General features: G+C 40.6%; 1 protein-coding gene across 1 annotated transcript in view; it reads left to right on the top strand.

The window, feature by feature from the left end:
• Positions 1–4126: 4126 nt before the first annotated feature.
• Positions 4127–13656, top strand: part of STPG4 (sperm-tail PG-rich repeat containing 4) — a gene marked incomplete at its 3' end in the record, with an annotated part of 307530 nt that continues 298000 nt past the window's right edge. The window contains exons 1-3 of the mRNA XM_087813694.1: positions 4127–4162; positions 6640–6699; positions 8022–8279. Coding sequence (XP_087669820.1) covers positions 4127–4162; positions 6640–6699; positions 8022–8279 — 354 coding nt within the window. The remainder of the gene's footprint in view (positions 4163–6639; positions 6700–8021; positions 8280–13656) is intronic.

Genomic DNA, 13656 nt, shown 5'->3' with positions numbered 1-13656 from the left:
AATACTTAATGAGAGATTTCATAGCAAACCAGAGTATAATTGTTAACTGATTATTATAGGCACAAGATTTTTAATTTGGCAGGTTACTACCCATCTTTGACTATTTTAATACCACCGTTACTCTACCAGAAAATAGGAGATTGGATGATTAGTAAAGGAAAAGGGTGATAAGTATGTTTCAGATTAGACAAGGGAAATTACAGGAATTGATGATCCTAACAGTGTATTACATTATTACATATTAGGCAGGCAAATAAAATAAGAAGATGTTCATTAGATTTTAAAGAGTGGTTTTTAAAAAAAAAGGCCAAACAGGGTATTTGGTGGAAGACAATTCATGACTACCTGTTTGAGGCATCTGGGCTTTGGTATTTTATTTCAGTGTTTCAGGTTACTGCTGTATATAAGCTTGAAGAGGTAAAGATTAATCAAGCCTCAGTTATCTTAGCTATAAAATGGGTATAATTTACCCAACTGGTTTCTAACTTGGCTTTTATATTAAGGTAGAAAAGCACTTAGCGTAGTCCTTGGCATTTGCACTAAAGTGTTCCATTATTACTGTCCCGTTAAACCAGTTATGACCCTATAAAATGAGGGAATTGGGCAAAGTTAATCTTGTTGGTTTTCCAATTTCAAAAACCAATAGTTTTGAAATTGTTAAGGTAGAAAGGGAAACACTTTTGGAGTACTTTTGTGTGTCATGTTAATGGCTGATTTTATATTTTAATATTCACAGAAGTCACAGTAAGCATTATTTTGGTTTTACAGGAAATTAAAGCACAGAGCAGTTTTACATAATTTAACTGGTTGTTGAGCACAAACTGGGCTGAGTTCACATCTCAGTTCTATTTCCTACAACATAATCTTTAAAATTCAGGGTTATAATTTTAAAATCTTATCTTCAAATCTTTACCATGTTACTTGTTTTATATTAGCAGGGTCATGGTAATTGATAATTTTTTCCTCAATACTATCTGTTGTAGCATGTTTGTGCGTAGATCATTTTAACAAAACCATCATTACTGCAGTTGAAAATGATCCTGGAATGTAATTTTCTTTAAAGATCTGATGTATAGAAAAAAATCACTATTAAGCTCTACTTAGTATAAGGTTGTATTCAAAGAAAAATGCTTGTTATGATCATTTTTAAACTTTTCCCAGTGGTATTGTATAATGCAATGTTTCCTTATGAGGACATTTTGTTTATCCTATATGCTTAATCTGTTTCATTGGTGAAGTCCTTGAAATCATTGACCCATGTTTCTATTTTTGAGATACTCAAGCTATTTTCTCATCTAGATGTTCCCTTCTGTTTCAAACCTTGTGTGGGTTTCTGGACTTCTGTACCTTTCATCATATTGTTTTAGTCTCTAGGGCACCAGTCCCTAGTCTGCTGAGCCAGTTTTTTTCCTGAAAATGAAGTGAGACACAGTGATGGGCTTGATTAGTCTTTTACATTTGTGAAAGCTCTGGTTTTTACTTGCCTCTTGGCCTTTTAATTCTTTATTTCAAACCTGGTGTCTGGCTGTTATTTTTCTCCCTTTTATATGTTTTAAGGCTATGTTAAGTGAATTTAGAATCCCAGTATTTTAAGAGAAATGGAGTTCTCTAGTCACTTGCTACTCAAAAAGTTGTCCATAGAATCACCTGAAAGCTTGTTAGAAATACAGAATTCTAGGCCCTGCCCCAGAATCTGAATCTGTTTTAACAAAATCCCCAGATGTTTGTGTGCACATTTTTAATTTTAATTTTTTATTTAAATATATCTTTATTGATTTCAGAGAGAAGAAGGGAGAGACAGAAACATCAATGATGAGAGAGTCATTGATTGGCTGCCTTCTGCACGCCCCCTACTGGTGGCCAAGCCTGAAACCCAGGCATATGCCCTGTCCAGGAATCAAGTGATCTGGGTCATAGGTCAGTGCTCAACCACTGAGCCACGCCAGCTGGGTTGCAGGTTAATTTTTAAAAAGCACTGCTGTAGTTCGTCCTCTGATTTTATATAGAGAGAGGAAAACTGGTCATTTATTCAACAAATAATTTAATCCTGTATTCAAAGGACTCAGAAGTAAGACAAAAACCTGTGTTTGGTTATGATTTAAATTGGTCGCAATGAAGTCTTCCAATAAAGGTAAGTACAAGATCCCTTTGGGCTACCAGGGATTAGGCTTAGGGACTTCTCAGAGGAGTTGACCTTTGAGGGTGTACCAGGCTGTCAAAGAAGGGCTAGCATATGAGGAGACCTTAGAAGTGTGAAAGTGGTATGTTTGGGGTTTGTAAGTACAGTTGACCCTGGAACAACAATACAATGGGTTTGAACAGGGTGGGTCCAGTTAACATGATTTTTTTTCCAGTAAATACAGTCCCTCCATATCCTTGAGTTTCACATCTACCGATGCAGAGCCAATTGTATGCATTGTTCTAAGCCATTTTACTATTTTTTAATATATCTTTATTGATTCCAGAGAGAGAGTTGAAACATCAATGATGAGAGTGTCATTGATAGGCTGCCTCCTGCATGCCCTGACTGGGGATTGAGCCCAACCCGGGCATGTGCCCTGACCTGGAATCGAACTTCGACCTCCTGGATTCCAGGTCGATGCTCAACCGCTGAGCCCCGCCCAGCCAGGCTCAGCCATTTTATATAAGGGCCATAAGCATCTGAGGATTTTGGTATCCCTGGGGCTCCTGGAACCAATCTATGGATACCAAGGGACTGTAGCTAAGGTTTTGGGAAGTCAAAAGTTAGCATGGACATTAGGTGGCTTGGAGTTGGCACTCCTAATCCCGTGTTCAAGGGTCAACTCCGTACATCAAAGCATGAGTTCCTGAAGAGGGAGAGGAAATTGGATTGTAAATTTTGCTTTTGTCCTAAAGGCAATGATAGACCATATTTACTGAACACAGTGGGCCAGACATGGTTCCAAACATTTCACTCAGTCTTCATAATCACCTTCTGGGGAAGGTACCAGTTTATTACCACCTTTATAGACAAAAGAAGCACAAATCACAGCAAACGCAGCCAACATTCAAGTTCTGGTAGAGAAGGAGAGGGATTCAAGAGTGAGGGAGTGGAGTATTCAATGCAGCAATGACAATGGAGGGCAAGTTAAAAGCTGAGAAATGCCCATTGGATTTGGCCATTGGATCACTGGTAAATTTAGCAAGTGCAAATTTAATGAAAAGGTGTATGCTCATGCCAGATTAAGATGGTTTTAGGAAAGTATGGGAGGTGAAAGTTTGAGTCTACTCTTGAAATTTTGTAAAAGAGCAGAAACTTCATGGTGGTTTGGACACAGTCACTGGAGTCAGACCTGGACTTGAGCTCTGCTGCCGCTGTATGATGCTGAGGAAACTGTCCAAGGAGGTCCCTTTTCTCCTTTATAAAATGAGATTAATACCTACTTCACAGGGTCGTGGGGATTAAATTAATGTATGTGAAGTATCTGGAACACAGCAGGTACTCTCCAAAATGGAATTACTAAGGTTGAGGGGAGGGTTTGTTTTGAAAGATGAAATTGTTTATAGGTGAGATGGTACATCAAAAGGTTGAAAGTGAAAGGGTCTGATAGGAAAGGGTGGTCTGTGGTTTCACAGTAAAGCCTGTTGGGTCTAGTGCTCTACTTCCAAAGTCAGGCAAGAGAAGTGACACAGAATTTCCATCTGGAGGAGCATAGAAACAATCCGAAAGTGGGTCCTACCTGATTTTTGCCTTAGAGCTAGGTATCCCTACCAAGCATTCTGTCCCCTTTCCTGGGGCTACGTGATTGGGGATGATTTGTGAAAGCGTTTATGGAGATGATGGTACGCCCAAGCCTTTCCTAACCGCCTTTAAAAGTCTCTGAGCAGCCTGCCTGGTGCTCAGTTGGTTAGAGCGTTGGCCCCCATGCCCCAAGGTGTGCGAAAAATTAAAAAGTCTCGGTGCAGATACTGAAGCTGAAGGCTTTCTGGTGAGTCCACGCTGCGAAGCACCAGACTTCAGAGCGTGTGCCTGCCTCCCTTCCCCCACCACTGGGGAACCACTTTGGGGGGAAGCCTGCGCGCGCACGCGCACACTGGGCACTGCGCCCCGCGGGGTCTCCTGGCAACCAGGCTCCAGTCTCGGCCCAGCGCTGAGGAGGTCGCGATGGACCAGCCAGAAGGCCCCGTCCCTCCCGCCGCAGTAAGGGAAGACTCGGGCGTGGCCGTGCGTGCCCCTGGCCTCGCACCGACGTCCGCCCGGTGCCCAACCACTGGCGCCTTCCGCTCGACTCTTCGCCAGAAGTCCCCCATCTCCGGACGGGCCTCCGCGCCCCTCCTCTCCTCCCTGTTCTCACCCCCTTGTAGTCCTTCTGATCTTTATTTGAGCTCTACTTCGTTTCATTTCCTCTGCCCTTGCTACTCCCTTATCCTTCCGATTTGCCTTTTGTTTTCTGTATGTCCCCCCTTCCCTACGACTAATGCTCTGGACAACCGCTTTAATTAGATTTCTTTCATTTTCTCCTGTCTGTCGAGAGATGGGTTATTTTTTTTTCAGCTTATGGACAGGTTCTTGAGTTTAGTATTTATAAAATACTTTAAACTACCTTTGTTTAGTGTTTAAATTTGGACTAGGGATGTTTAGCCTATCTTTTGTAAAGTGATTCACCCCAAAAGCGAATTTGAAGTGATAGATGGGTGGAGTTTAGATCACCTGCCTTGGGCAAAACAAAACAGCAGCTGGCAATTACCTTCCTTTGGATATATCATGTTTACTTCTCCCTTGGCCTTCCCAACTCATTTTCCTGGCCCAGGTGGAGTTGGGAGACCTGTTTTGACCTGCCTGGGAAAGTTTGATTTCTGTGACTATAAATGTGCAACAGAGAACATTCAGTATAATAAATCTAATAAAGGGAATGTATAAAAGGAAATTCAGATTAGTGTGTATGAATTCAGATTGTGTGTATGAAATAATGTTTTTTAGAGAAATGCATATATTTCATAGTAAAACTAAAGTCAAGGGTACTCATAAATCGAGAGGATATAAGTTGCTAGACAGGAACAATGAATTATATCAGTTTTGCTGATTCGATTGTTTATTATTTTTAATGCATTATTACTTGAGATAACCCATATTTTGTACTAATAAATACATTATAAATGAAAGTAGAAGTCAATATTTTAATGATTTTACTTAGTGGGAACAGCACAAAAGGAAAAATGAGCAATTATGTTCTGTTAACAGTGAGGCTGAATAAAATGTGGAAAAATTTAAAAAGGGTATAGAGTACTTATTATGGAAGACAAGAGTGTCCTTGGAAACTGAATACCAAAATAATCTGCTTAACTTGTTAGATGAGATGTTAAAAATAAAAGCTACCATTTATTATTGAGCACTGGTTGTGGGTGCAAGTGTTTATATGTACAGTGCCTTATGCTCATGCCAACCCTCATATGCCTTATTTTTATACTCCTAAGAGGAAGCTGAGGGTCGGAAGGGCCAAAGTAATTTGCCTAGTACTCTTAGCTAGTAAGTGGCAGACCTGGAGTTCAAGCCCAAGTCTGTCTGGCTCCTCTATCAGTCTGACTCTTCAGTGTCAAAGCTAGCTGGACAAGCTGAGAGAACTGGCTGTATATTTATATAATACATATTTGATAATGTATGTAAATCTAGGAAATGGCAGCTGGCAACGTTTGCCATATCTCCAGGAGTTTGTATCCCAATGTCATATTAATCTGATGACTACGCATTTTGACCTTGAGCTCCAGCACAATCACCTGAGCCATGGTTTTAGGGTAAACCGTCCAAGCAGTTTTTATTTATTAATATTCATAAATGCACACAGCAGCTTCATTAGAGATGTCAGTTTTCCTCTTCAGTTTGAATGTGGAGTACTAGGAGAGCCTTTTGCATGTGAAGGTACAGGAAGCAGAGATCACCCCTGCACTGTTACCTATATTTCCCTGCTAGAAGTAAAAATTAGTTAAGTGGAAATCATATATATTTTTTCTCTTCCTTTTGAATGTATACAACATAGCAAGTGTCAGACCTGATTGCAATCACCAAACAAACCCAAGGTAGTTGTTCACTTTCATTGGCAAATAAAGCCCAGAGGGCATTGTCTGCGAATGGGGCATCATTGAAGAGGAGGAGGTGGAGGCTCATTTCCTTTATTACTTTCTTTTAAATTTAGGTTTTCTAAAGCATCTAGAACATCTAAGGGCATAATATCTATACAGTCCTTGACACCAAAATCTGCCATGTCCCCCAGTTCATCCTTGTCTGAGGACGAGCTCTCTTCACCCACTAAAGTGGACAGAAGGACTGAGCCATCAATCTTAACAATTATGAAAATACAGTTTTGGATTTACACAACTCTTTTCTTCCCAAGAACACCAAATTTTGTCACATCTAATTATCCTTATGGTATCTCTGTCACATGCAGGTGTTTATTGCTCTAATTTTCCCAAAGGGAATTTAGATATTTAAAAAGCACTTAAAATAATAAAATAGCAATTTAAAGAAATATTACAGGCAAAATAGATCATGATGTAGCTTTTAATTCAGACTGACCAATTTGGTGCAGGTATTAATTAATTCAAGTAAATATTTTCTAAATTATATTTAACTTCCAGGGATCGCCTTTCAAATGAATAAGCATATTTTATGTTTGTTAATAGAAACCAACCCGGAAGACATCGTCTTTTGAACGAGAAGGGTGGTGGAGAGTAGCATTAACAGTATGTATATTTTTACTCTTTTCTATTCATGCTATTCTTATTCCATTAGTATTTGATTTAATCAGTCTTACCTTTTAAGTCACTAGCACTTACAGTGGGCCTTATTTTATACTTATAATTTTAATATTAGCATATGAATGAGACTAAATTTTTTATTTAAAAGCTTGGAAAAGTAAAACAACTCTAGAAATCTAGTTGCGTTACAGAATAGCTAAGAAAGATCAACCTAGTTTATGATCTTGGCCGGGCGTGGCTCAGTGGTTGAGCATCGACCTGGGATCCAGGAGACCAGGGTTCAATTCCCGGTCAGGGCACATGCCCGGGTTGCGGGCTCAATCCCCAGTGGGAGACATGTGGGAGGCAGCTGATCAATGACTCTCTCATCATTGATGTTTCTCTCTCTCTCTCCCCCTTCCTTTCCTCTCTCTGAAATCAATAAAGATACTAAAAAAAAAAAAAAAGATTACACAAGAAAGGAAAAAGCATACATCTGGAGAGGTTTCTGGGTTTCAGTTTTTAATCTCACTTAGATGGCATAGAGCCTATGAAAACTTTTATTCATTAATATGGTCAGCATAAGAAAGCAAGATGGTAATACACGAAAGTAAAACGACCAGAAGATCTCCCTCTCAAGAGACGTCATTTCTATATTGCAGAAGTATTTCCTATCCACGCCCTGCAATAACAGAGAGATCCCCTGGGCCAAAGCCTTCCTGGAATTGAACTCATTTTAATGGTGGAACTGAGCTGAGTGCTCAGTGGAAAGATGGCCACAAAAGCAGCAGTGACTAAACCTTCAGGTTTGGCCATTTAGCCACATTGTGGTTGGGATTTGAAAGTACCAAACCCCTTATTGGACTAATGAAGCGAGATGCTCTGCCATATTCATTCTCTGCCTCATGTCATTATCCCGTAGCTTCCCACTTGAGGGCTAGACAGAAACATGTAGCATCTACTAAGCAGGAGTAGGATAACTTTTATTTAGTCAAGAAACATCCTAAGTGGTCTCGCTAGAGGCCTGAGATTTATAGTCGAGTTGAATCTCAAGTTGAAGTATCTGTAAAGCTACTTTTTAGGAAGTTCAAACTTCAACTATGGCCATAACCCATTTGCTATAACTCAGCAGCTGTCTCAGAAAGGAAGTAATTGTGATTCTCTTGAACTATTGTTCTGTCCAGAGTGTTTACTATATTTTAATAGAATTTTATTAAACTTTAAAACAAAGAGAAATGCTGCTTAGGAGTGACCCTTTCGAGAAGGCTGCTTTCGGAGATGTTGCCAGTTTACACACTGATTTGAAAAACGATGTCAATTTTCCACAGAATACTCCTGTCCCCGGCACTTACCACTTGAAAACTTTTATCGAAGAATCCCTATTAAATCCAGTGGCAGCAACCTACAATTTTAAAAATGAAGGAAGGAGAAAACCACCTCTTGTGCAAAGAAACAATCCAGTACTAACCGACCTTCCCCCGTACATGCCTCCTGACTTCTTGGACTTGTTGAAGAAGCAAGTGACCACTTATTCATTTAAAGACCAACCACGGTCAAGCCCCAGCTCACTGGTTTACAGAGATCAGGTAAAGTGCTACGAGCAGCTGGGTGTTTGTGGGAACGCTGCCAAGAGCTCTGAGAAAGATAATCTGTATAATTTAGAGTGTATCTTCCCCAGTAGAAGTTAACAATCTTTAGGATGCCTTATTTTCTACAGAAATCAAACAAGGGCTGCAAATATTTCCAGCAAGATTTTTCCCTGTGAGGCCTCCTGAACCTAAGGAGAGGCCTTGGGGGGAAATGTTCCCTCTGGAGGGAATCTTGGCAGGATTCCCCCAACTGAGGGAGCCTCTGGGATCTTATTTGTGGTTGGCCCATGCTTCTGGTCTTTTCAAGCAGTTTGCACAGTGTTCTCTCTTCTTTTAAAAAAGAAAACTCTGCCTTTCTGTGAGTAAGTACCCTTATTAGAATGTGAATATGACTATATACCATAGGGAAACTTTTTCTAAAATTTCTTGTGGAAATGAGCACTGTGGTACCAGGAAGGTAAGATTCTACTCTCAGCCAGCAGTTCATTCACAACATTGATAATATAGAGCACTGCTATGCTTACGGCCCTGTGCTAGGCTCCGTGGAGGGAAGGTGTTCCTGACTCAGAAATATTTAAGTAACAATACAAGAGCAAATATATCAAATGCTGAGATAAATAGTATAGCAGGAAATGCCAGGGGAGGGTTCATTGTAGGCTGGATTGAAAGGTTGGAAGTTTTCCTGGATGAAATAGGACTCACACTGGGCCTCGAATAATATATGACGTTTATGTGGCTCTTAATAGTTTACTGTGAGCTTCTACATATATTCGCAGTTCTTCCCAAGCATTCTGAAATAGAACAGATGTTATCCCCATTTTACATACAAGTAAACTGAGGTGAATAGAGATTAAGTGACTTGTTCAGAGGTACATAGCTAATAAGTAGAGCAGGTAGTACTTTTAACTGAGGGTTTCTGAGTCCAAATTCAGCACTCTTTCCAACCTACTCTGTGCCTCTGGCCTTGAATAAGGGGTAGGGTCTGGATGGGTGGAACCCAAGAGCTGTGTCTCAAAGGCTGGCATAGCACTGTAAAGGGTCTGTTCAAGGGATGGATAGAGTTGTGACTTGGACTTTGTTACTTGAGACTTGGGCCTTACTATCTCCCATTTATAGGGAAGCTAGTAATAGTATCAGTCTTCACAACCTTATCAGAATATTGTTGTGATAACCTGAGAGGAAATGCATTGCAGCTGGAAGTTGAATGAAATACAAGTGGTTGTGGTTATTGGGAGGGACAAGAATTTTTCTGTGGGGTGAGTGCATGTTGTATCCAATGTGTAAACCCATCCTACTGCTTTGCAGGTTATAGCTCAGAAACAGGACAGAATGGTAAAGGTCACTGGGTAATTCTTATCCCATTCATTTCAGAGGTTGACTAGAAACACTAAATTACACCTAGACTCTTAGGCTTGGTAGCAGCTCACCGGGCTTCCTGGGAAGTCACTCTGGCCACGCCCAGGGCAAAATCGTTCTTCTTGTTCTCCACTACCCTTTGCTTCCCTTCTCCTTCATCTCCTCTTGCTTTCAGGGGTTTCTGAGGGGAGGCTGAGGTTCACCGATGAAGAGAAAACACAGAAGGTTGGTATTAGACAAAATTTAAGGCTTTAAAAGACCAAAGGAGTTTGGCTTACCCACAGGGATGGCTGAAACCTTCTGAAAACATATTTTTCCTGTTCCTTTCTTTTCTTTCTCCTCTCTTCCCTGCCTCCCACGAAGGACTGAGCTCCCGAAACTGGGAGAATGAAATGTTTTCCTAACTTTCTGTTTCAAAGGTCTATGACACTGTGTTCACAAGAGGAGACATACCCAGATGTAACATTGTTTACTCACCAATAAAACTCATAGTTCTTCTTCTTCTTCTTTTTTAATCCTCACCTGAAGATATTTTTTCCATTGCTTTTCAGAGAGAGTGGAAGGGGGAGAGAGAAGCATCGATGTGAGAGAGACACATCGCTAGGTTGCCTCCCCCACGGGCCCCAACCAGGGTGGGGGATCCAGCCTGCAACCCAGGAATGTGCCCTTGGCCGGAATCAAACCCGGGACCCTTCTGTCTAAGGGCCAATGCTCTAACCACTGAGAAAGCTGGCTAGGGCATAATTCCTTTTGTTTTAATGGCAGAACTCAGTAAAATAATAATTTGAATTTGAGGTAGATATAGTATACATTAATATTATTACTTATTAAGATAGAATGACATTCTCTCAAGCTTCATGATTTTTAATAGAATATTCACTTTATACCTCATTAGTGCTGTTTATTATTTGTAAGAAAGTTTTTACTATTTTTAACACCTTTATTCTGAAGCATGTAACTCAACTAGAGAATCTGTATCAAAGAATCTTATACACATATATATATAGATATATACACACACACATACATATATTTGAATGTGTGTGTGTGTGTATAAGGAAGTCAAGGTAGTAAAGGGTAAAGGGGGTCAAATATATGGTGACAGAAGATGATTTGTCTCTGGGTATTGACCACACAATGCAATATACAGATCACGTATCACAGAAATCTACACTTGGAGCCTATATAATCTTATTAACCAATGTCACTCCAATAAATTTAATTTATAAAAAAGAGTATTTGAGCCCAGCCAGTTTGGCTCAGTGGTTAGAGTGTTGGCCCACAGACTGAAGGGTCCTGGTTTGATTCCAGCCAAGGGCACGTACCTCGGGTGCAGGCTGGGCCCCGGGCCCAGGTTGGGGCCCATGTGGGAGACAACCAATTGATGTGTCTCTCTTACATCAATGTCTCTCTCTCTCTTTCTCTCTCCCTTCCACTCTCTGAAAAGCAATGGAAAAAATATCCTTAGGTGACGATTAAAGAAAAACAAAAACAATAAAAAATAAATAAATAAAAAAGAGTATTTGAGATGGCCCTAAAATTTTTACAATTTTTTTTTCTTATCAGAGAAATAATGCATTTTTATTGTAGAATATATGTACAAAAGTGGGACCATCTCTCTTCATGTACATAGATAGTTTGTGTCCTGCTTTTCCCCACTCTTGCAGTCATCCACTAATCCCAGGGTTACCCCCCCTTATTTCTGGATGATTTAGCTCCCTTGGCTCCCTGTCACTCTTTCTACTCCTCCTGTCATAATTTCAGTACACATGTAGATGATCTTCCAACAATCTCCCTTCTCAGTTTCTTGACCTCTGCTCTATCTCAGCTACGCACTCCTTGGGTTTTTCCAAGACCAGTCATTTCAAACCTACATAATTTCAGCTGCATGCACCCCACTCTGATCACTCCTGATGTTCAGCCTCATTCACTCTAGTATGCCAGTTCCCCCAGTTTTTCTGTTCCCCCAATCTATAATCCATTGATCCTACTTGCAAAGCTTAAATCTCATAGTTGGTCGTCAGAATTACAGCCTGAATTCGCTCTCAATTCCCTTGCCCCTGATGGCACATCTCACTTGTTTGTCAAAGCCACACACCTGGGTAAATTTAACTCTCTGGGGACTTTGTACCTGCATCCATGCCGCTGAATGACTGGCCTCATTTTATAGTCTCACCTCATGTGTGCACCGAATGGGCTTCCCTAGCCTGTTGACTCTCCCGCTCTCCTGGGTGGCTTTATCTCACATCTCCCCATTCCAAACCCCAGACATCTCTGCCTCAATCCTCATTCTTATTTTTTCTTCTCAGCCTTTTTGCTGGTTCGGCCCCTCTTCCCTGATCTCTTGCGGGAGCGCCCCAGATCACCAGACCTCTTCCTCAGCTACACTCACTCCCTTGGTGACCTCGTTTAGTCTCGGCTTTGAACACCATCTCTGTGATTTCTAAGTTATTTCTCCTGCCCAGACTTCTCTCTGGAATTCCAGACTTGTATACCCAACTGCTTTTTTGACTTCTCCACTTATATGTCTAATTCAGGGTTTCTCAACCTTGGCACTATTAATATTTTGGACGGGATAATTCTTTGTTGTGGGGGACTGTTCTGTGCGTTCTAGCGTGTTTAGCAGCATTCCTGGATAATTGATGCCATTAGCTAATCAGATGCCAATAGCAATCCCCCCTCTCTGTTGTAACAACCGAAACATCTCCAGACATTGCTGAATGTCCCCTGGGGGGCAACCCCCCTCCTGATTGAGAACCACTGGGTTTAAATCTTTTCGATAGTGGGTGTGATCTCTGAGTGGTTCTTCTCAGGGTCAACAGTTCTGTTGTGAACTGGCTTTATTCCAGACCTTATCTTTTACTACTCCCTTTCACTCTCTTCCTGCCCTGCTGGCCTCCTGAATTTACTTCCTGAATCTGCCACTCCCGCCTCAGGGTCTTTGCACTGGGTCTGGCCAGTTCATTGATCTTTGTTAGCTGTGTTTATAGCTGTGATTATGATGATGTCTCTGAAGACGTGTTAATTGAAAGTGCTCCATGGTACCACCCACTGAAGGGATTTTCAACAGAGTGGTTTTTCACTGAACAAGGTACTGACCGAACTGGCAAGTGATACTGTAGGGAACTCAAAACTTAAATACTGGAATAATGAAAAGCAAAACATAGGTAAGATGGAGCAATTCATTGTACCAACACCATTTGAATGAAAAAAGTGGCCCTAAAAATTGGCTTGTTTATCACATATTTTTGAGACTGAATTCTCAAAAAGCAAGTGCAAGGGAAAACACTAGTTGTCACATGCAAATATGTCAAGAGAAGCAAATGACAATGGATTTTGAAAGATGGACATAGAGTACTTATCTCAGGCACTGGAACACACTTGTAATTATTAGTTTTGGAGCTGATAAAGATTACAGGGTACTGGTAAAATTAAGAACAATATCATTGGTTTCTGCTTCATTTTCAGATTTGTTTACCTTGCCTCCTTAACTCTTTCCTGCTTCCACTATCTGAGGTCAAACCTCACACTATCTCAGCTGCAAGGATGTCAGGAGTATATAGCAGTGTTTTAATAGAGTATCTCCTAAGATAAGCCAAAGAAGTCTGAGGTGACTCTACAAGGTTGCACAGTATGTGATTTTGTCTGTATGGAAGACTGAATAAAATCAGATATTGGATAAACTACAAAAGAAGAAGACAAAGAAGAAAAAGAACAATATCATTGGTATCATTAGGCAGCCTTCTTTTTGAGAAAGTCCTATGTTGTGTCTCATTCCATAAAAAAGTCTGAGCAGTAAGTCAGTGATACTTCCATAAGACACAAAAGACTTTACTTCTCAGAGAGAAGATGCACTTGAAATTTCTACAAATAGTACCTAAAAATATTGCACCTACCAGCCCTTTGGCTGCATTCACCTTATGATCATTCCGACAGGGCTTCTAATGCATTGAAAAATCTGTTTCTTTCTTTCCAACCTATTTATGGATCTGGGTTCTCAAAATGTTGTCATACCAAG

The sequence above is a fragment of the Miniopterus natalensis genome (assembly GCF_054644295.1).
Source record: "Miniopterus natalensis isolate mMinNat1 chromosome 13 unlocalized genomic scaffold, mMinNat1.hap1 SUPER_13_unloc_2, whole genome shotgun sequence".
In the NCBI taxonomy this organism is placed as follows: domain Eukaryota; kingdom Metazoa; phylum Chordata; class Mammalia; order Chiroptera; family Miniopteridae; genus Miniopterus; species Miniopterus natalensis.
This window is presented reverse-complemented; position numbering and strand designations above follow the sequence as displayed.